Below are 22,175 nucleotides of genomic sequence, written 5' to 3'. Positions count from 1 at the left end.
CAAGGACAAACTGCCTCATTCAAGATCTTGTAATGTTTTGGACACGATTCAAATATGATTGTTTTGTTTATAGGTGGTTTATAAAATTATTTTGATATAGGTGACATTTATTTCATATAAATATTATGTTTAGACTAAATTTAATTCTATTCTAACCTTATTAAAATATTGTTATTGTTTTAATAACTGAATTATTGTTGATGATGTATTGAAAATGTTTAGCTATATTTGTATATTTGAAAGAAAAAACAACTGATTAGCCAATGGTGTGATTATTTACCTATCCTATATTCAGCTTCAAACTGGTTAGTTCCAATTTTTGTTTGAATATTGGAAGTATAACTGTTCTGCTATATTGTTGAGGGGTATTATAAATTTGTCAGTAAACACTCTAACAGTGTAATAAAATTGTACCAGGTACTGTTGTTTTTTTTCTAGTTGATTGAATTTTAATATGGTTTGCATCATTTATATTTTTCTTTTTTTTTCGATGGCACCAGCATGCTCTTTTACTAACAGAATTAGTCTAATAATAGATTGTTGAGGAATTTAGGCACTGTACTACAGATTTGATATGTATGTAACAGAGTATAACTCAGACTTTGCTGTTAACAAATGTTTCTGATAAAAAGGTTAGCATTGGGACTGCAGGTTTTTGTTTTCAATATATGATTTAGAAACTTAATGATGAGCTAAGATTGCAAGAGCTTCTCAGTTTTATCGCAGTAGAGAGAGTTGTTCTGATTCAAGAGTTTGGTAGGTGATTGATTTTGTTTGTTATGATAGTTAATATTAGAAAAAAGTGGTCTTGTATCCAAATTTGATCAGTATGTGACAAGATGCTATCCCATTTCTTTTCAGAAATAAGTTCAGACACCATTGTCTTTAATGAAGTAATACTTAAGAATATCATATTTTCTACTTTCAGAAATGGAGTACGGATCCAAAGACCTTCGAGCGGAGGATAGTGATTGCGAAGACGATAGTCTAAGCTACATATCAAGCCCAAATTTAACGCCAATACCAATCAAGAAATTTAAACAGCCATTATTGGGTGATGCGAGTACAGTATGTTCAGATAATATGCCATGCTGTCGAATCTGTCAATTACCAGGAGATAAAACAGAGATATTGTTTTCACCTTGTCGATGCAGTGGAAGTTTAAAATTTGTACATTATGCATGCCTATTGGTAAGTGTTGGTTATAAATTTTGAACTAGAATTTTATGGTATAAACTGGCATACAATGGGCTATCAAATATCAAGTTTGAGTTATTAGTTTTGTGTATTGTAGCTGACAATAATATTACAAGTCCTATATTGTATTCCTAAAATATATTGTAATCGATACTGATTGAAAAATTCCTCATTATCTTTCTGCACACAATGTACAAAATTTGTTACACATTCGCATTTTATTTTGACCTAATGTTTTAAATGATCATGGTTCAAGCTTTTAAAATGTTATTCATTATTTTTCTAGAAATGGTTAGAGATTCTGTCAAAGAAAACAAAGAAACCACCCCAATGTGAATTGTGTCATTTCCTGTACATTCGTCACAAACGCTTCAAGGTGAGCTTCTTCTCAATTTTTACATTCTATGTTATTGTTTGTTTTGTCTGTTATATATCTACAGTGCTTAAGGACCTTGGAAGCAGTCGTTTGTCCTGTTTTTATATGTTATTTATGTTATAACCCTTCCCATGATAAGGCCAAACCCTCTCTGCGAACCCATCTTTGAAATTTGAAAATTCTCACTTTTGAGAATACACAGACAAGATTTTGTTAAAATAAATGGTTAAAGCATTAATCTTTTAAACTTTTTAAAAATATATAAATTGCTAAATATTACATGAAAAATTAATGTCTAAAATCTCTATCTAAGAAAAAACCAGAAAGAACTGTAAATTAATGCTTTAATCATCCAGCTTGTAAGTAGATTTTTTCCAACAAGATAGATCAAAAGAAAACAATGAATAAGATCAATATTAATATAAGACTTCAATTTTTCCCACTGAAAAGTTTTGATTGAAACCGATTCTAATTTTTTTTTAAATGAAATTTTTGTTCAAAAAAATTATATCACAATTTGAATTCAATTTAAAACAAACTGAAACAAGGTGAAAAAATATGTTAATTTGAAGTAAACTGAATTGATTTCATGATTTGAATTGACATAATATTTAGATAGAAAATAAAATTGGCATCACAATATGATTATAACAATTTGAATTTTTGCTAAATGATATTTGATGCCAGGGAATTTGAAGTCAAAAAATTAAATTTCATAATTCATTGCTTACTTAATTTCGATACTCATATTGCAATCATCACATTTTTTACCTAGCTCAAAACTATACTTGATATCACAATGTGATCTGAAAAAAAACATTACAATCACATTCTGGACTGATCTATAATGAAATACCTTATGTACTGATCTTTTTTGTTGGAAAGTTATATTTCACCAAAATCTCTTGTCTGTAGACATTGGCAGACCCTTCCCCATTCCTAAATTTGACTGGATCTTTCTCAAAATAGAGTTTATCAACTCTAAAGCACATATTTAAATACCTTATTGTTTCTTAAAATCATTTACAAGAAATTTCTATAACTTGCAAAATTCTTAAGAAATCTGAAACCTTTTTATAAGGCCATTATAAAATTTAGAAAATTTTTACATACTCTAAATACATGACCCATGATTTGAATAAAGTTTCTGTTCTTTTTATAAAGATCTTAGAGATTGATCCAGGAAAGTATACCATATATATATACAGCATATTATAGCTGTTCTAGAATGCATACTAGAAACGTCCATAATGACCCGGTACAACTCTGACCCCATACCTACCTTAATGATATACTATTTTCTTGTCAGCTTAGCAGAGATTTCCTCGAGCTTGGTATTGATGTAGCTGTTATATATCACCTTGTAGCAGAGCTCATGATGCATGTTGCCTTGTCAACTGCAGAGCATATCATGAGATATTGAGGATATTTTATTTACTTTCAGCCTTGGGATGAGAAAGCCGTTTTTGATGAGTCCATATGGACCTAACCTTCACTTTTAAAAAGAAACTGTACCTTGTCGTACATGTATGTTTGATAGCCGACTCTCCATTCTACTGAGTTGTTATTGTGAATGAATCTTCATCATTAAGAATAGGAATAAGAAAAATAACAGAGTTAGAAAAACGGGTATAAGTACTTCAGGTAGCCCTTTTATTGTTTTATTGTTTATGTGTGTCTTCCTTATAACATGTTAGGTTAATATGGAACTTTTTCATGTGTTTTATTGTATAATTTTTTGTTTTTCAGTTGCATAGCTGGAGATTTCCACGAGTTAGTTTACGAGACAAGTTACTTCACGTCACATTTTTCTTCAACTTATTGGTAATGGTGAGCTGTGCCATCGCTACGGCGCTGTGTTTTCTATCTGATAAAGGACAAGTAACGAAATTTCCTAAGAACAAAGTGGAACTCACAACTGAAGAAATACTCACTCTAAGCTGTGGAGTTATGTTTTTCGTGTCATTCTTTATTGCCATGACAGTTGAAATAAAAGCTAAACATACTGTCTACAAACTGTTACGGAAATTTATTCGTCACAACACAGAATGGCAGATTGAACCCTACAACAAGAGTAGTGACTCATACCATGGACCTCCACAAATGGTTTGAGTTGGAGGGAACGGGAGATCTGTTAAAACTTTCTGTGATTGTTAGTGGTAAAAACAACGCTTTATATTGGAAATTTTCATTATTATTTTTGGCTTTATTTTCATTCACTTATTTTCTTTAGATGCTTAATTAAGAAATTGTGTTTAACATAATTCATTAAGAAGCTATGATACATGAATCTTTAACTGTATGATGACTTGAAATTGATTTAAATTCAATATGTTTTCTGTAATTGTAAAACAATGTGGTGATTAGGACAATTAAATGGCACAATTTTAAAGACTAGGATGTACATGAGATGTACATGTGACCTGGACAATTGTTATGATAGGTTTGTTCGATTGTGTCTTATAAACCATGATATGGTATGAGTGAGTGTTTATTTTTCCAATTGATATTAAGACTGAATGATGTGATGTATGTTATAAGATGTATTTGAATTTATTTCTATTAAGGATGAGGCATATTATATATTGATAAATTGTGTGCAGAGACTTTATATACTTTATTAACTGGTATATTGGATAGACTTGAACATGCCAGTGAACATATTATTAACTGGTATATTGGATAGACTTGAACATACCAGTCAGTATATTATTAACTGGTATATTATAAAGACTTGAACATGCCAGTCAGTATATTATTAACCGGTATATTGGACTGACTTGAACATGCTTGGTCAATGGTTATGGGCCCTTGTACTGGTATTGGATAGACTTGATTGTTCAAGCCTGATGAATTAATTGTTTGTTTTTATGAAGGATATGTGTTTTGGAGCACCTGATCTCAAAAACTTTAACAAATTTTAATCAGTACATGGATACAATAATGGCATTTGGGGCACAACAATTTAAATCCAAAACTAATTTCAAAGTTTTTGAGATTAGGTCTCTGGTGTGATATATTTAATTTTTTTATAATGAAGCTAAATTATAAGAAGGTAAACCACATGTCTTTCATTCTGTAATAATGCTGATATCAGCATTTTTATTCATTTCTAATATTTGACCTCATCAAGCTTTATTGGTTCATCTTGAACATGTTTTATTTCTTAATAGCAAAGTTATTCAAACAATAGATCATTGAGTTACAATTGACAATGGCTGTTTTGTTTGTAGGTGAAGGGCATATACAGAATCATGTGATCTGTTGAATAAAACTTGTCCTGTGAAGTTATATTCTTTAATATCAAATTATATTGTAAGTTTTGGAAGGTATTACAAGCTTAGCATGTCAATAAGTTATTCTACATGTGTATGGAAATAAATTTATGTTATATAAGTATGATTTTTATCAATCATACAGATTTAATTCCAATATACTGTCCTTGTTCAGTGAATTGGCATTTCTCTTTCATGATTGGGAAAAATTGTCACTTAAAGACAGTTAAGTAGGTTAATAAGAAGCAATTACTAATTTCACAAAAGATATATCAACTTAACTATTCTGATTGGTCAATCTAATTTAAAGCTACATTATTGACCAATCAAAATATAGGTAATGTCAGTTATGATATCTTATTATCTTCAACAATTATAATAAATACCAAATGCTCTATTGTATTCAACTATGTCTTGCCATGATTGTGATTTTAAAGAGCCTGAAATTGATAGAAGCCTATTTCATATCTTTACTGTACGTAATCCATGCTTCAGCCATGATCATCATTACATATAATACCATTCTGCATTTAAATTGCCGCACAATTGTAAATATAAGAGGGTGTGTATATATGAGAGTTATTTAGCTGTGTAAAGTGCTATATTGTCTCGTGTAATTGTTGATTATCTACCATATTTATATAAATAACTAGTGTTATATATTCATGTAAATATGTATATTTATTCTGTTTTTCATTCATCTCAATGCTTTAACATTGGCCCATCGCTTATACTTTTTCATTAAAAATTTAAAAATTATTGAATTTTGTTGTTCATATCCAAGATATTAAGGACAAACTGCTTTTCCTGAAAAAATATTATAATTAATTGTGTCACACTGGATGTATTGTTAAGCTTGTTAACCGTTGCTCCAATTTGAAGAAGGGGGGTTTAATAAAAAAACTGTGCATATACGCCTTGTCTTGACAGGAATCAAAACAAAGTTATGAAAATGTTTAATGTTACTGTCATAGCATACTGTTATCTGATATTACTGTCGGAAGATGTTTGTTGAATGAGTCTAATGAGGTGCCAAAGATAAACTACATTCAACTTCCCACAATAATTCAAATTTCCTCTCCATTGATAATCATATCAAAACAGACCTGGACATATATATCAGGCTGAATCCTTTGAACCCACATACCCTTCAAGATTACTGGTGTAGGTTATCAGAATTACCCATTTCTGTTATCTAAAACCTGTAAAGTAGTGTGTAAGGATTTAGGACTATCTTAACAAGTCATTACTGGATAGTTATCTATCTCAGTTCAGAATAGATTTTAGATTCATGTAAATCGGAACACCAGCTGGTTAACTATATAAGATTTGAAGAATATTTAGAAGTATAGAGTACATATCACAAACACAAGACAATATTATGTTTATTTTATTTTGAGGAAGTGTGTTTATTTCAAGACATTAATGTTGCTGGTGACAGCTGGTTTAAGTACAAAATTTTAAAAAAAAATTCGCAGCATTTGTAATTTTTAGTGCACTTGGGTAAACGAAACCAAATGATTGTATATACCACTACATTTACTGCCAGTTGGTATCAGGGTTAACAATCCAGTTGCACCTTGAACTTGCCTGTGACAAGGTTAAAAGTGCCCCCTCACCATCCTTTAAAACAATAAATTTGCCTGTATAAAGCACCAATTTCCAACAATTCAATGTACATGTAACTTTATATATTAATAATAATAATAGCAATAGTTCACTCATATGGTGCAAATTACTTTTGCAGTTTTTTATTGCACCCTTGATATTTCATAACTTGTATATATCTGCAAGTGAAGTCCCCACCAATCAGTCTATAGTCTTGGGGACAATTTAGGAATCATGCCATATGATAATGCCTGTTGTGACTAAGAATAAGTATGTCTTATTACATACACTAACATACTGACCTGGCATATTAATACTAACAAGATGTTTTAGTAGGTCAAATTTAAAAGTTCGTAGTACACGTGTAGTAAATCTTCAAGGACATGTAAATTCATAAAGTTCATTTTAAAGTGAGGCAAATATTATCTATGCGCATTGCACTAGTTAAGATAGTAGATATTGATAGTGCAAAAAGTTCATGACCAGCCAACTTATATAGTGTCAATTCAGAAACTATGAAATAGCTTTTATTGAATTTGAATAAGGATAAGTTCTAAATCATAGTTGGTAATAAATGGATTTTAAAGGTTTTCTAAACTTTTTATGTATACTGCAAAAACATTTGACAGAAAATTATAATGCTGCAAAACATAGCCATAAATGATACAGCTAGATATCCTGTGTACAACCCAAACAAGATGATCTGATCTCTTATCCTAGGCCTTTTCTTAAAGATATATTTTACTGAACATCATGTTACAAATTATCAAGGCAAAGAGAAAGACACTTTTTATTAATATATTTATACATGTATGTATCTAAAACAGAATATTTATACAATAAAAATAGTAATAGTATACATCATCTGATCTTCTATAAATATAAATACAGAAAACTATATCAACAGTAACTTGTCATATTTCTTATAACCCCATTCAGCAGAGGCATGATTAGCTTTTCAGAACACTTAACATCACTTTAAACATAGCATTTAGACATAGGTTTTTTTTCTTTAAACCAAGATTGTGATGGAAATGATCTACAAATACAGCAAAAATCATGCCAAATATAGCATCGTGGAAAATGCTGGATCAAACCTACATGGGATTGAATATTTAAGCATCAGCATTCAGCAATCCTAAGCAGTTTTCGTAAAGCTGAATTTGTTGCAGAGTGCGAGAGCTTTCATGATAGACAGTCTGCAGACTAAGTAAACCACTAGCCTTGACTCTGCAATAAAAACAAGTACCTGTGGTGATATTGATCACAAAAATCACCAGTTATTGTTTTTCACCAGCTGTCGTTTTCAGTAAAAAGCTTTTGAAGCGAATATTGAATATTTCAAGTTTTAACACAAAAATATCAATATCATTAAGGTATATTTTTCAGTGTCTTAGAGTCCTAAGTTTGTTAGAATGGTATTATATTAATACCAATAGAGTTAAACAGGGCTAGTTTTTTTAAAGTATTTTTTGAAAGGAGTGTATGATAACCACCTCAAAAAAGTCAATTTGTGAAAATTTCACCCAAACTCAGTTATATTTAGAATGAACACAAACTGAACTTAATGAACAGGTGAGCATGACTGATAAATCCAGCCAAACCAATAATTCTGGATCCTCTTTCACAAAAATTTTAAATGTGTGAATAATATACAGAAACACGGCTAATAGCTATAATGGATATTGTATTAGACTGCTGAAGAACTCAAACAACCTTGAGAGAATGATATTTAATACAAGTCAGTAGGTTATTAAAACAGCTGTATATGGTATGGTCATATACTAATAGTCACTTGAAGAAAACATGTGATAACTAATAGTCCGAGACTTGCTGACTTTTTCTGGACAGATTTTTTTTTCATTATCTTAACAGAGGTGTCTAAATGAAATAAAAAATTCATAAAATTTAATGAGAATTTACTACTATAAAAACAATTTATTGGAAAAAAATGAACCAAATTTAAATTCATTATTTAATTAGACATGATATTAACTGAAAAACTACAAAGTTTCCATCTAAAATTGTTATTTCAGACAATAGGTTTATGAGCTCCTAACAAAAAAACAAGGTTATAAAAGACAGCAGGTTTCGGACTAGAGTAATATATGTCAAGTACCTGCTATACAATAGAGGTTATTGAACCTGAAGGGTGTCTGAATCTAATTTAAGACAGATGAATATTTTAGCACGTAGATACAGGTGATTTTATAGATATCTACTATTATTGGTTTAAAAAATGAAGACATATATTCTGAAGATCAAAAGCACATTTAAAAGCTCTTTAACACTATAGTTACATCAACAGCAAAAACATGCTACTGTCACTGACATGGCTCCCTTTCAATTGATGAAAGAAATAAGATGGTTGAGGAACCCTTATGATGGCAACTTGCATTGTCCATAGGTTTGATAGTATTAAGAGGCAGGTCGCATTGAAGATATATCAAGCTCATGTATTTGACTGCGTTCCTCAGTAATCTCTGATAGGATAAAATCAGATTATGCTGTGATCTAGTGAACCATTTTTTTTATCATATTAAATCACTAATATTATTCATAATTCATAGTACAGTAAATATAGGTCAAGATACCACTTAACGAGTTATTGACCTTCAGATAAAATATGTCTGGTCAAACACTTTTATCTACTAATCTATTCAAGTATTAATAAATCTTTCATTTTAACAACCATTGATATGTTATAAATATTAAAGTGTGAAACAAGTCAATGACACCCATTCTTTATACTGAGATAGAAATAAAGAGGCCTCTCAATTCTCTCTTATAGGAATCTCATCTCATGCTTTCCATGTGCCCTTTGCTTCCTACATTACCACACAATAAAAACAGCATTTTGAATAACATATAATATGGCAAAAATCCTTTCCTAAGAGGGTTTCCTCTAAATATATTAATGAAAATAGTCTATGATATTCCTGGTAAAGGACAATTTTCCTTAACTATGATCATAACCAGAGCTTTAAGAAGTATACTGTACAAAGTTGATTAATAAACTATCTGCACCAAATACTAGAAATAAATTACAATATAATATTCAATGAAAACATCATGGGTTATCTCGAAAGCTTGTGTTAAACTGTAACACTTAACTTTGTCATGCACCCAGTTCTATACGATTTCATAAACAATATATACATTTGTAACAAGTTATAAAACAGAACTTTACACAATTGAGAATTGTTTGCAATAATTACAAGAACTATTTAATATTCATGGAGCATCTTAGAGCAGTGAAAACATCTTTTGAAAAAAAAGTTGACAGTATCAAGTAATACCAACTATATTGGACTATCACCATGTTACTTGTACAGTCCATTTGTTGATTTCACAAGATGCAAAATTACACAATTTTATAAGAACACAGTAGAATTTGTATTTTATTTACATAGGATCTAACTAAAAAAATATTAGTTTTTACACAATTTGATATAAAACTTTATTAAAAAAACATAACAAGAAACATATATTTATATTGTATTGGGATTTTCAGTGTTGATGGAATTGTAATAAGGTGAAGTCTTCAGACATTGGTTGATTCTGGGTTCTGATTCCAAAGAATTCCTTATAAGAATTCAATGCCATCATCGTCCAACAAAAGACTTCCACCTACATAACAATACTAGAAAATATCTTTACAATCCCTTACAACATCAACAATATGTTCTGTAAAAGATCTCAAGTAAAATGCCTCCTGGATGTTGTTCTAAATATTACCGGGTTAATAAAGAAAAAACTTTAAAATATACAAAAGTAAAAAAAAATTGACATTGGTATATATTGTGTTACTGTATTAGAAAAGGAATAATTTAGACTTAGATTAGCAGTAAAAACAAGTAAAATCTATATAATACTAGAGGTGTTTTTAAGAACCAAATTCTGTGGTATCTTCTGTAATTGGTTTATACTCATAATTTCCTCTTCCATCCATCTTTAGATAATACTGGAAATAAAATAACATGTCAAATAAGCCCCTGATCTGGCAATCATTATTTCAAATGTTACATCAGCTTAGAACTGACTCTTGGGAGAATTGACTCATTGTCATTTTTCTCGTCTAGTGCTGGATTCCATGGCATCACATGGCAGGCAACAATTCTTTACCCTAACTATTGAGCTAAAAGACAGTACTTTGTCAATTGGTACTCAGAAATTTCCTTGAAAATGATTATTTGGTAATATCACACTCTGTTATTACAAAGGAATTTCAAACATTTAATCAAAACAATGTTTCTGATAATTCAAACTAAGACTGAAAACCACAAATTACACAAATAGTCAGTTAGATTTTTAATTATTTGACTAAATCACTCAATTTCTACATATAGTGATATCTTGATATTGATGAGATCTCATCATATTTATTAACTTATTAAGTACTAATTCTATATAACTAAAATAAGGCTCCTACTTGGCACATAATTACCATCATATAATTACTATTTATTAACTAGTGTTAATAATAACATGTTAATAACTTACATCATGATGTGTCCACAAAGATTTTCTATGTGATACTGTAAACAATGTTATTCCAACCTGAAAATAATGGTAAGTATATTTAGATTATAGACTGATCTCTCTATCACAATTACATGAATTCATACAACAGCTTCTGAATCAAGACTCAGAAAAAACAAGGCCATTGAAATTGGCTTATGTCCCCTCCCTACATAGTAATAGATATGGCATTAAAACTTTTCAAACCACATTATCCAATATAACAAATTATTCCCCTTTAATAATGAAAGACACATACCTCTCGGCAATGTTGATACATATAACCTTCAACATCTACACTGACAGCACTTGTACACTCATCTAAGATAGCAAACTGAGGTTTATGGTAGAATAATCTGGCCATCTGAAAGTATTAATATCTTTGATGTATTTAGCACTATTTTAACAGTTCAAATATTCTACTATTGTACATGTATATTTGTTACAATTCATTTCATTTAATCTGAGTGAATGAGACAGGGAACCAATGCTAGAAGTGACCTGGCAAGTAAGATGCCTGCTTGCTAAACTAAGAGTATTTGATCATGGCATAGGTTCTTCTAATACCTTTGAACACATGAGGAGTATATAGAGATATATAGCTAATAATTTACTTACAGCTATTCTTTGTTTTTCACCACCACTTAATACATCCATCCAATCCTAAAATAATACAGATTTCATTACCTATAAAAATATACACCACAATAAACCAAGACCCAGTGTTTTGTTCATTTTATTTTATTTTATTTATGTTTAAGTTCTAGTAACACTATATTTAAAAGTTGAAACCTGTAATAGTTAGAAGATTATATTACCTGAACAGAATTCCATCCACCTTCTCTTTCTAATATATAGTCTAACTGAACCTATAATAGATAATAATAATAACATTGTTACTAGTCAACTAATCACCTAGTTGAGACAATTCAACTCACTACAGAGCGAGCTATTCTCATTTTTAATTTTATCGTATTAAACTGATTTTTATATAGGTCAAACACATAATTATTCAAAATACTTCTGTCATACAATCTAGACTGCAAATCAGCTGGCTGGTGACCATTAATGATAAAAAAATTGGTTCAAAAAAATTGTTGAATATTCTTCCAGACAAAAAAGGTAAGCAATATGCTTTGTTAAAAATTGTAAAGGAAACAGAATGGTAGAACATCTCAAAACAATTCCATACCTTTCCTAAAATTTCAGCTAAATCTTCATCTTTGACACGTTTTTTAATTTGTTGTTCTTTATTATCAGGGTAGATAACTTGATCACGTAATGTACCTACTGCCATATATGGTCGTTGGGGTACGTAAAATAACTTTCCTTTTTCTGGTTTTGTCATTACACCACCAAATAAGGGCCACAACTAACAAATAATAATAAATCTATCAATTTGTGTACTAACTGATTGACAAGGTAGAATGATACTCTCCAGCAATCAATCCAATTGGCAGACCATATCAATTAGGACTTGGAATATGATAGGTGGATTGAGAATGTTGTTATTAAAACACAGGATAACAGAAGAGCAGTGTTTTCAATAAGCTAACATCATGAAGCATTTGTAATAATGGTAATAAGTCCATGCTTTTTGAAGCGATTTTAATTCCTTCATCATTAATCAGACACCCACCTCTCCTAAAGTCCTAAATAATGAACTTTTACCACAACCATTGGGCCCACAAACTAAAACATTCATTCCAGACTTCACCTATAATCAATAATCATATTATATGTTAAACTGAAAGCATTTATTTTCTGACGAACATGATAGAATTATGTAATATGGTATATATCAAATTGGTTTCACAGTATGACCTGTGTAGAATTTAGTCACAGGCTCCTCTGTTATGATTAGACTATCGTTACTTCATTGTAGTCTTGTTTGTCCATCCTGCCGCATCAAAGGTTAATATTTACATACAACCTTTATCGAGCTGATAGATTGGTGTATTAAATTCAACCCTACCTCCATTGATAATTCCTTGATCAAAACATCTCCATTAGGTGTTACCAAAGGCACTTTATCAAATCTAAAAATACATATTCAATATATTTCAAGTGTTTCACTTCAAGCAAACCAAACTCTGCTAACAATATTTGGTACTAGTTTAGAAAATTGTCTATGTTCGAAAATAGATGTGTAGAAGCAACGCAGCACAGGTAGTAGCCATCTTATAGTCCTCTTGGTATAATTATATACATTATATATTATCAAAATTGGCCAAAATTGATACCATGTTAATTTTTAGGACAAATCTTATGTTTATTCTCCTATTTTTGTGATATACATACTTGATGAGATGATCTTGTACTATAATTTTACCACTACCAGGTTTTAAAGCTACATGATTACCTCCTGTTAGATTATCTACAAAATATCAACATAACATTAACAATGCTGTATTCTTTTATTACCTCTCTGATACATGTGGAGTTTCCCAGTTGAAAATATATAGTAGGTAGAGTGTGGTAAACTATGTAATTAATGGTGTTTATCAGAGACTCTATCACTTACTTTTATCAGAAACCATAGTTCTCTCATAATGACCTTTATTTAAATCATCTAAAACTCTTATTAACTGTGTTACTCGAGCTGTAAATCTGTAATATATTAACATTAGTAATATTATCAAATTGAAACAAAAATTTGACCAAACTTATCAGAGATTTTGTGATTTAATACCAGCAATGGAAAAATATTTGTTGAAATTATTAAGATATTCATATATAAAAAAATCCTTTACATATAAAAAAAATATATTACTATACTATGTTAATAATAATAGCTTATAACTAATGCTAATCATCACATAAAAAGCAATATCTGACAAGAAAAATAACAAAATCAGACAATTTTCAGTTCATTTGGACACAACCTGTTAATAATATGCACCTTATGGTACCTGATGGTTTATAGATAAAGATAGCAATCACTGAGGATGTAGGAAACCAAAATGTTGACAATGATAAGATCAACTGATAGTATTTAATTAGATCCATATCAGACTACTGTACAATATATAAAGCCTGGTCCATCATCAAAACTTGACATACAGATCTATCAGTTAACATGAAGGCTTATATCATTATTTTGTTGGTTGTTATTACAGTAGCTGGTAAGTTTGATTATAGTCTTTTTATCATTCATTTCAGTAAACAGCAGAATTATTTCAATGACAACCCAAGGGATAATTGGTAAAACAGAACCAATAATTTTAGTCAACCTATGCCTGTGATCTAAACATTCTATACTTTCTGTGATTCAGAGGGAACATTCTATAGCATACTAATGATGTCTTATGTATATTAGTTGCAGCTATTCCTGAAGACTGTCCAGCAGTAGCATGTACTGCACAAGCCTGTGTACCACCACAATATAGAGGTAGTGATGAGAATGGTTGTCCTACATGTTCATGTAAGTAGAGATATTTATTATACAGTAACACAAGAACTTATCCTATTAACTGTGTTTTGTGAGTGAATCTGATCAACATCCATGATTTACGAAAATCGTCATAAACGAAATTAGTAAATAAAAGCTTTGTTTACCACTTCAGTGAAAGTCTTTGATATTCACTGTTTAACCGTCTTTTCAATTAGTTTACATATATCAAACTAAAGATACACATTAAGTCAAAGTATGGTAGAATGCCATAAAATTTTGATAGATCATGAAGGGAGGGGAAAGTCTTTCATAGAAAAAAAATAAAATTTATAGTTAAGTAACTTTGATAGACATTTAATGAGATTAGTAGAAACCAAGTAGAACTGATATCCATTCTGTTATTTCTGTGTCTCCTACAGGTTGTTCTGGTATGATGTGTAATATGTATTGTGAGAAGGGATTTAAAAAGAATAATGAAGGATGTCCTACATGTTTCTGTAATGAGTAACTACTGTAAGTATGTATTAAATTGTGGTTAAAAATCTTACGTCTTCTGTTCAAGTCAAATGATATTTACAATATTATTTACATTCTATGACGTTCTATATGCAACAGGAACCAATCGTCAAAAAAGATATGTAAATGATGCAAACAAAAGTGTCCCGGGTACAAAAGAATGCCTGTGCTTGCGCATTTTACTCCTCTTTATAAACTTTTGTATTTTCTACAAGTATAATAACATGAAACCTTTACTTTTTTCAGGATAGAAATATCATCCAGCAAAAGATAATATGATTAAAATAGTTTTTCTATAATGTCACTATAGTTGATAATATCAATAAAATATCTATACTATACTTTGATTAATTCACTTTAAAGATAGTGGACCACAGCCATATATGCCCACCATGGCATGCGGATGCCAAATATTCAAGATTTTGGGGCACAGGCAATAACTCTGCTTCTAACGGTCGAAAATAGCTCAAATTCAAACTTGATCTTCGTTTTATGAATATGTATACACATACCGAATTTCATTTGATTCCATCAAAAAATCTAGTTTGACGGACGGACCGACGGACAGACAGGAGTGCCGACAATATACGTCCGCATAGAGAGATGTGGGCATATAAAAAGAGGTATCAACATAAACTTTTAGTGTGATGTTGAAATATACTTTTCACATAAGTCCAAGTTTCTTATCTAAGATTGATGATGTTTTTATGCTGACTAGTATCAAGAATAAGAATATGATATTACTAATTGTATGGTGATTACCTACCCTGATAATCTTGTCATTTCTCTACCTGCTAACACAATACGTCCAATAGCTTCAGCCATTTTTACCAACATTCTTCCACTTTTATAATAGTCCTAGAATATTCAAGGAAGGTTAAACATTTACCATCATAGGATTCATTGTAAAATACCCATTGTGTTATGATAGTGTTAAATATTGTGATATCCATATGACTCAATACTGCCCAGTCCTAATAAACATCAGTGTCAATAGACCTACCTCTAACATCTCAGCATGAGTACTGGTTCTATGACGGGGATGTGTCAAGTCTAAAAATGGACGGCTAACAACTAAATATCCTACTACAGTTGCTAGATCTGAAATTAAATGAAAAATGAAATGAAATGAATGGAGTTTTATGTCCTACTGAAATTATATGAAAAATGAAATGAAATGAATGGAGTTTTATGTCCTACTGAAATTATATGGAAAATAAAATGAAATGAAATGGAGTTTTATGTCCTACTGAAATTATATGGAAAATAAAATGAAATGTAATTTAGTTTTACGTCCTACTGAAATTATATGCAAAATGGAATGAAATGAAATGGAGTTTTATGTCCTACTGAAATTATATGGAAAATAAAATGAAATGAAATGGAGTTTTATGTCCTACTGAAATTATATGCAAAATGAAATGAAATGAAATGGAGTTTTATGTCCTACTGAAATTATATGCAAAATGGAATGAAATGAAATGGAGTTTTATGTCCTACTGAAATTATATGGAAAATAAAATGAAATGAAATGGAGTTTTATGTCCTACTGAAATTATATGCAAAATGAAATGGAAATGAAATGAATGGAGTTTTATGTCCTACTGAAATTATATGGAGAGATGTATTATTAGCTATACAAATTAGATTTTATGACATCATTTTAAATCCCACCAAATAATAGAGATCATACCATATATAACATACTTCTGAAGATTTATGTGTTCTTATATTCAGAAATTGTTTCTGTTTTTAACATCTGTTATAAGTATTGAAAGGCCCAACTATTGTTGTAATAATTTAGTTGATTAGAAAAATGTGGCTGTTGCAATTTGTTGAGAACTTGTTTATGAATAAATTTTAACTATAAATATACTTACATTTAGCTACAATATTGTCAACAAAACCCATTTGTAGACGGAAAAATATAAAAAATCTCAAGTGATTCACCTAGAAAATAAAATAACAGTTTTTTATTCAAAAATATTGTCATGTTAATAACTGTTTTACTAGATATTGACTTAAAATTGAGCAATTGAAAATGAAAATGAGAATATGTGGCAAATTAAACTATATCATCCAGTCCTCGGTAAAAGATACATGCAATATCTCAAGCCACACTATTGTAATTATTCCAATGAATGAGTTCTTAACTTAAAGACCATATAAATGAATAATAACTTGTTTGCAATCGAAGATTATGCTGCCAAAAAAGAATGAAGTATATATCTTACCAACTTCTGAAAGGAAGCTAAAATAGTAAACTGTTCTTTTTGATTTCCTTGATAGAATGCTATCTCTTCACTGTAAAAAATAAATATATTTTATATGTACAATTTATAATCCACTTGGGTTGGAGCATGGGCACATTTAAGCACAACCTGATCTTAAAGAGTCTGATGTAAAGAGACGGTACTAAAGAGTAATGAGGCCTTGATGGCTAATAATGGTATTTTAGTAAAACTAGCATACCTATTAGTAATAAGTCTAGAATTAACATAGCGGTATTCCCCTTCTAATCTTTGTTCTGTTACTGTCATTTTACCAATAGGCCGCCGTAATCTACAATATCAAACAAAATTTCAGATTACTTTTTTTTACTTGTAAATTCAGAATGTCCTTTGTCTGATGAAAACTTTTCATATAGATATACATATAATGTATAGTCCTTAACATAAATTTGCTGGCATGGCTTTGAGGCCTTTATTGAGCCAGAACTATGTTTGGAATGAATATACCATAGACTCAATAATGTTTGCAAAAAAGCAAAATAAACCTACATACCTAGTTAATATTGAACCAGAAACAGCTAAATATAGTAACATATAAAATGGACCCTGGAATAAAAATAAGCCATCTTGAATTGGAACAGTTCAACTTTTAATGAAGCCTAAAAGATTAAATTTATTTGGACTTTAAAACTATTATTGTAAATATATAAGTTATATTTTGTATAAATCATTCTTATTTCTTTCTGTTGTCTGACAAAGAATGATTATCGACCGCCTCCAAGAAGAAGGTTAAGTTTTTTATAAATTAAATAATGATATAATAATTACCTGTGCACCAATGGCTCCTGTTAGTTTTACAGTGTACAATATCACATCTAAGATTGGCTGAAAACAGACAAATTTGCAGTTTTGAAAATAATTTTTGTTTTTTTTTATAATTTTAACTCCTGATGAGAATTAATCTAAGATTGAAATACTTTAAGTTTACTCAAACAAATATAACAAGTATCTATATAACTTTACAGAACTCTTTCATATACATCAGCGTGCAATAGAAATCAGGAATGCAATACAAGACAGTTGATAAATAATCTAACAATTCACCCACCTTGCTTAAATTAGAATATAATTCAGCCACGGAATCACAGAATTTCTCTACATCTTGTGTTAATAACTGATCAGCATTCACTATACGATTATCTAAATTACTCATTTTATAGAATGTAAAACCCCTAGAACAAAAATAACATAAAGAATTAGATTGTTAAAACCATTATGTAAAAGATTTCTAATGTTGATGATAACAAAGTTGGCTATAAACATGTCATGGGTTCAGATAACTCTACCACAGAAACTAGCATTTCTCATATAATAACTTGCAGACTCTCACAGCTTATCACAAATAAAATACAAAGGAAAGGAAAGCAATTATACTTACTTTAAATATCTATCATATAAATAAGTAGACAGTCTGGTTCTAAATCTTAACTTTAATTCATTCAGTCCATACTAAAATAGATTTATATCAATATATATATATGATAAATACAGTCTGATGAAAGCAAAATAAAAATTAGTAAAGTATTTCTGAGAATAATTTCTCCAATTGTAGAACCATGGATTCTCTTTCTGAAAAGTGTCATGTATAGCTCAGCTCTAGCGTTTAAAAAGCAAAAGGAAGACTCTTTAAACATTGGTATGTATTTCAAAATCAACCACATATCTATCTGATGGTTTTATTAATTGTATGCATAGAAGGTAGAATCTAATTAAATTTCCACTAATTAACTTACCTTTAAAATATTATTTACAACAGATATCTGAAAAAAAGAAACAAAATTATCGATGAGAAGGCTAATGTACTATACAAAGAGGAAATGTCTTTTATTTGATTGTAACAATGCTATGTTTCATAACTAGAGAATTATCAGAGATATAGGTTTCAGTTTTATGAATATAGGGCACAATTTCAGAGATGTCTCTGAAATGAAACAACAAAGGCAATACCAAATAACAAATTCAGTAAGACTGTCTGGCATAAGCAATTGAAATAATAATACCCCAGGGCCTCTCTCAATTGTCAACTCATCATCCCAATTAGAGATAGCCATCACTGATATTGTTTATTTATGTCATTAGGCAACAATAATGGAATATAATTTATCTATAGTGACAGTACTTCAGCATTGGAAATCTCAAGCCTGACAGTTGTCCCACATTAATTATGCCCTTTATCTGTACCTAGAGGCTGGCGCCACCAATGTTTATCTATCTGTTTCCTTATGATCATAACAGAATATTGTTTACGTACCATAGGCATAGCATAAATAAATTTAAATAGATGAGTTTTAAAGAGATTCAAATCACGACCAATAATTGCACTGAAAATAACAATAAATTATGATAATCTTTGTTTACATTATTATACAACCTTAGTTCAATATGTTTACCTCGTTTAACAGTTACCATAATATATAGCTTCACGCCTTTCAGTACAAAGTCCAAATACATCGTATTTAAAATTTTCATTGATACAATCTTAATCCAACAATCTATCTTTTCAGGCTCTTCAAATGGCAGACTTGGGTAACTGACCTTGTTTTGAATTTTTCCCTTTCTTTGAAGACTATCTGCTTTTTTGACAATGCTATGCTATATAAGACCAACTCTGTTTTTTATTCTATTTTCAAAAATCTAAGGTATAAGATTGTTAAATAGAAGTGGTCACAATTATTCTGCATTCTATTTTGACAAGGAAGTTACCTTTCAATAGCTGTCCCATTCTGAATCATCCACACATCAGCATACGTCCTAGCCACTAAAGACCATGCTACTATCAGTAAATACCAGGTCTAAAAGCAAACATTATGTTATGAAATAAAATATCTCTTGAATGTTTCAATCTCAATATCATAGAGAAATATTCTGGATCCTGTTTATCTTAAAATATTCGGATTTTAGGAAAAAACTATTAGAAATGATTGCCTTCTAAACAAAATAAATTCCAGCAATTCTCATCCTAGTCTGATGAAATGAAGTGGTAATCATCTTTCAAGCTATGTTAAACTTCCAGGTCGAGACAAAACACTTTATCTATAGGGAAGTGGAATGGCGTTTTTGTAGTGAGTTAGATTGTTGCCTGACTGGGCTATTAAGGATCAAATCAAAGATATGTAAGTTTTCGAATCTGTTTTGAGGGGTGGCCTAGGTTTTAAGGTTTTCAGCTATTTAGGTTGTATAACAGAACTAACCTCAGGTGTAATCCATCCTGGTACTAAAATCTTCAAAATACGAATCAAACGACTGAAAAAAAACCTCACATATCAATAAATATTGCTTAAAGTTGGAGTATACAACTATTGAAGTCATTCTAAAACTAGAGTTAAATCTGATGGCATTTCAAGCAAGCAACAATATTAGTTATACAGCCAAGAAGCAGAGCATTACCAATCAATAATAACTTACTTACCCAACAAATACAGAATCAACTGCAGCTCTCTCTTTCTTCAGATCATGCTGTAAAATACAATTGTCAAATTCTTAGAATACCAGTAAGCATGATGATAATTCTCATGTTTTGAATCAAATAACAAAGTGAGTTTTATTACAAAATGAAGATAGATAGAAAACAGATGAATCTCACTAGAAATCTACATCAATATTAAAAACTGTACCTGTGATATAACAACTTTAATTTCTGATTTCGCTTTATTTCTGCAAAAAAAAAAAAAAAAAAAAAAAAAAAGATACAGATTTAATTGAATATGGCTCAGACTTATTTTTAAAGCATAACACATAACATAGTTCTGTCTTTCAGTATTGCAAGTAAGATTGGAAAAATACTGTTTCACAACTTGTGTGTCACACAATTATCATTGCATCAAAATTTATTGAACGAACGTAAAAATCATACTTTTGCCAATCAAATTGTTTGGTTGAATTGCATGTAATTATGCTTTTATGAAATCAGAAAGTTGACCATGACATTATGAACTGGTCTATGATATCCAGAAATTGAAACACAACAAGTTTTTGCGCTAGGCCTATTGCCAATATTTAAAAACATGGCTATTGAACGCTGTCCTTGCCTCTTACATAATCCAAGCATAAAGACTCTGGCCCGTGCCTAGCATTGAGATAGTCTATTAACAAAACGTGCTGAATCACTGATATCACTATCTATCTGAGGTCACTAGCTTCATATTATCAGATTCTGACAAGTAACATGAAACATCTAAATATATGTCTTTAGAATTAGTTGATATTTTACAGATTTTTCATCAACCATGCCAAAGTATTTAAGACTTCTCTTTCCTCTCTGTACACAATATGTGTATGAATTGATGAATGGAATTTAGAGACGGCACATTCTACACACCTGAGATTTCTGTTTTTGACAAATCTAAAATCAGAATTAAGATCTACTTATAAAATATACCTTCTTTGTCTCAAACTTATGATATTCTTTATGGCTAGGTAGGAAGCAAGACCAGCAAGGGTAATTATAGCTGAATTTTTAGTGTTCAGTTTGCTGAGCACTGCCATGTTTATTACTGTCTTTGCTTTGGCTTCAAGTGTCAAAGGTCGACTAATGTTCGACACTGTTCGTTCTTTTCAAACATCAATCACAATTCAAATATTATCATTGTATATTTGATATTTTAGATTCAAATTTGTCGATAATCCACTTTTTGATTCATTTTGAAAGTTATCGTCACTTACAAATTCATCTGATGGTAAATAATGCTCTTTTGGCTTCGGTCTAACCCGAAAAAACTCGGAATACCAAATGAAAGTTTCAATTACCCAGTCTCTTTACTCTTCTCCACTTATTTGAAAAAGGCTGGATAATCTATCTATTATAGGTGGCGTAAATCAAAAATGGAAGGAGGCGGCAAGAGTTAGGAAACGTGCCAATACATTTTCTGCAATATCTTAACCAGTACATTTATATCCGTAGTTATTTCAACTGATCTGAAGTCATAAAACGTAAATGCTTATACTTCAAACATGTTACTCTTTTTAAGTCACTCTCGATAGCTGTAAACTGACTAGAT

General features: G+C 30.2%; 2 protein-coding genes across 2 annotated transcripts; one reads left to right on the top strand and one right to left on the bottom strand.

Annotated features, from left to right (window-relative positions):
- Positions 1-927: 927 nt before the first annotated feature.
- Positions 928-5,612, top strand: LOTGIDRAFT_234708 (hypothetical protein; the record flags this gene model as incomplete). The annotated part of the gene is made up of 3 exons (XM_009062926.1): positions 928-1,191; positions 1,484-1,573; positions 3,323-5,612. The coding sequence occupies 3 exons, from the start codon at positions 931-933 to the stop codon at positions 3,683-3,685; spliced, it is 714 nt and encodes a 237-aa protein (XP_009061174.1). The 3' UTR covers positions 3,686-5,612.
- Positions 5,613-9,845: 4,233 nt separating this feature from the next.
- On the bottom strand, positions 9,846-21,691 carry LOTGIDRAFT_206931 (hypothetical protein). The gene is made up of 26 exons (XM_009062925.1): positions 21,557-21,691; positions 20,793-20,832; positions 20,588-20,634; positions 20,370-20,421; positions 19,882-19,970; positions 19,430-19,499; positions 18,912-18,938; positions 18,557-18,627; positions 18,227-18,350; positions 17,947-18,003; positions 17,672-17,724; positions 17,360-17,449; positions 17,122-17,191; positions 16,768-16,837; positions 15,891-15,988; positions 15,654-15,745; positions 13,502-13,587; positions 13,279-13,354; positions 12,953-13,016; positions 12,617-12,694; positions 12,170-12,349; positions 11,796-11,846; positions 11,596-11,640; positions 11,237-11,341; positions 10,960-11,016; positions 9,846-10,420 (listed from the first exon to the last, which is right to left on the bottom strand). Exons 1-26 carry the CDS (start codon positions 21,661-21,663, stop codon positions 10,343-10,345), a joined length of 1,977 nt encoding a protein of 658 aa, XP_009061173.1. The 5' UTR covers positions 21,664-21,691; the 3' UTR covers positions 9,846-10,342.
- Between the last annotated feature and the right edge of the window lie 484 nt (positions 21,692-22,175).

Source organism: Lottia gigantea, assembly GCF_000327385.1.
Source record: "Lottia gigantea unplaced genomic scaffold LOTGIsca_54, whole genome shotgun sequence".
NCBI lineage: Eukaryota > Metazoa > Mollusca > Gastropoda > Lottiidae > Lottia > Lottia gigantea.
Note: the sequence above shows the minus strand (reverse complement) of the source record. Positions and strands in the feature narration are given on the sequence as shown.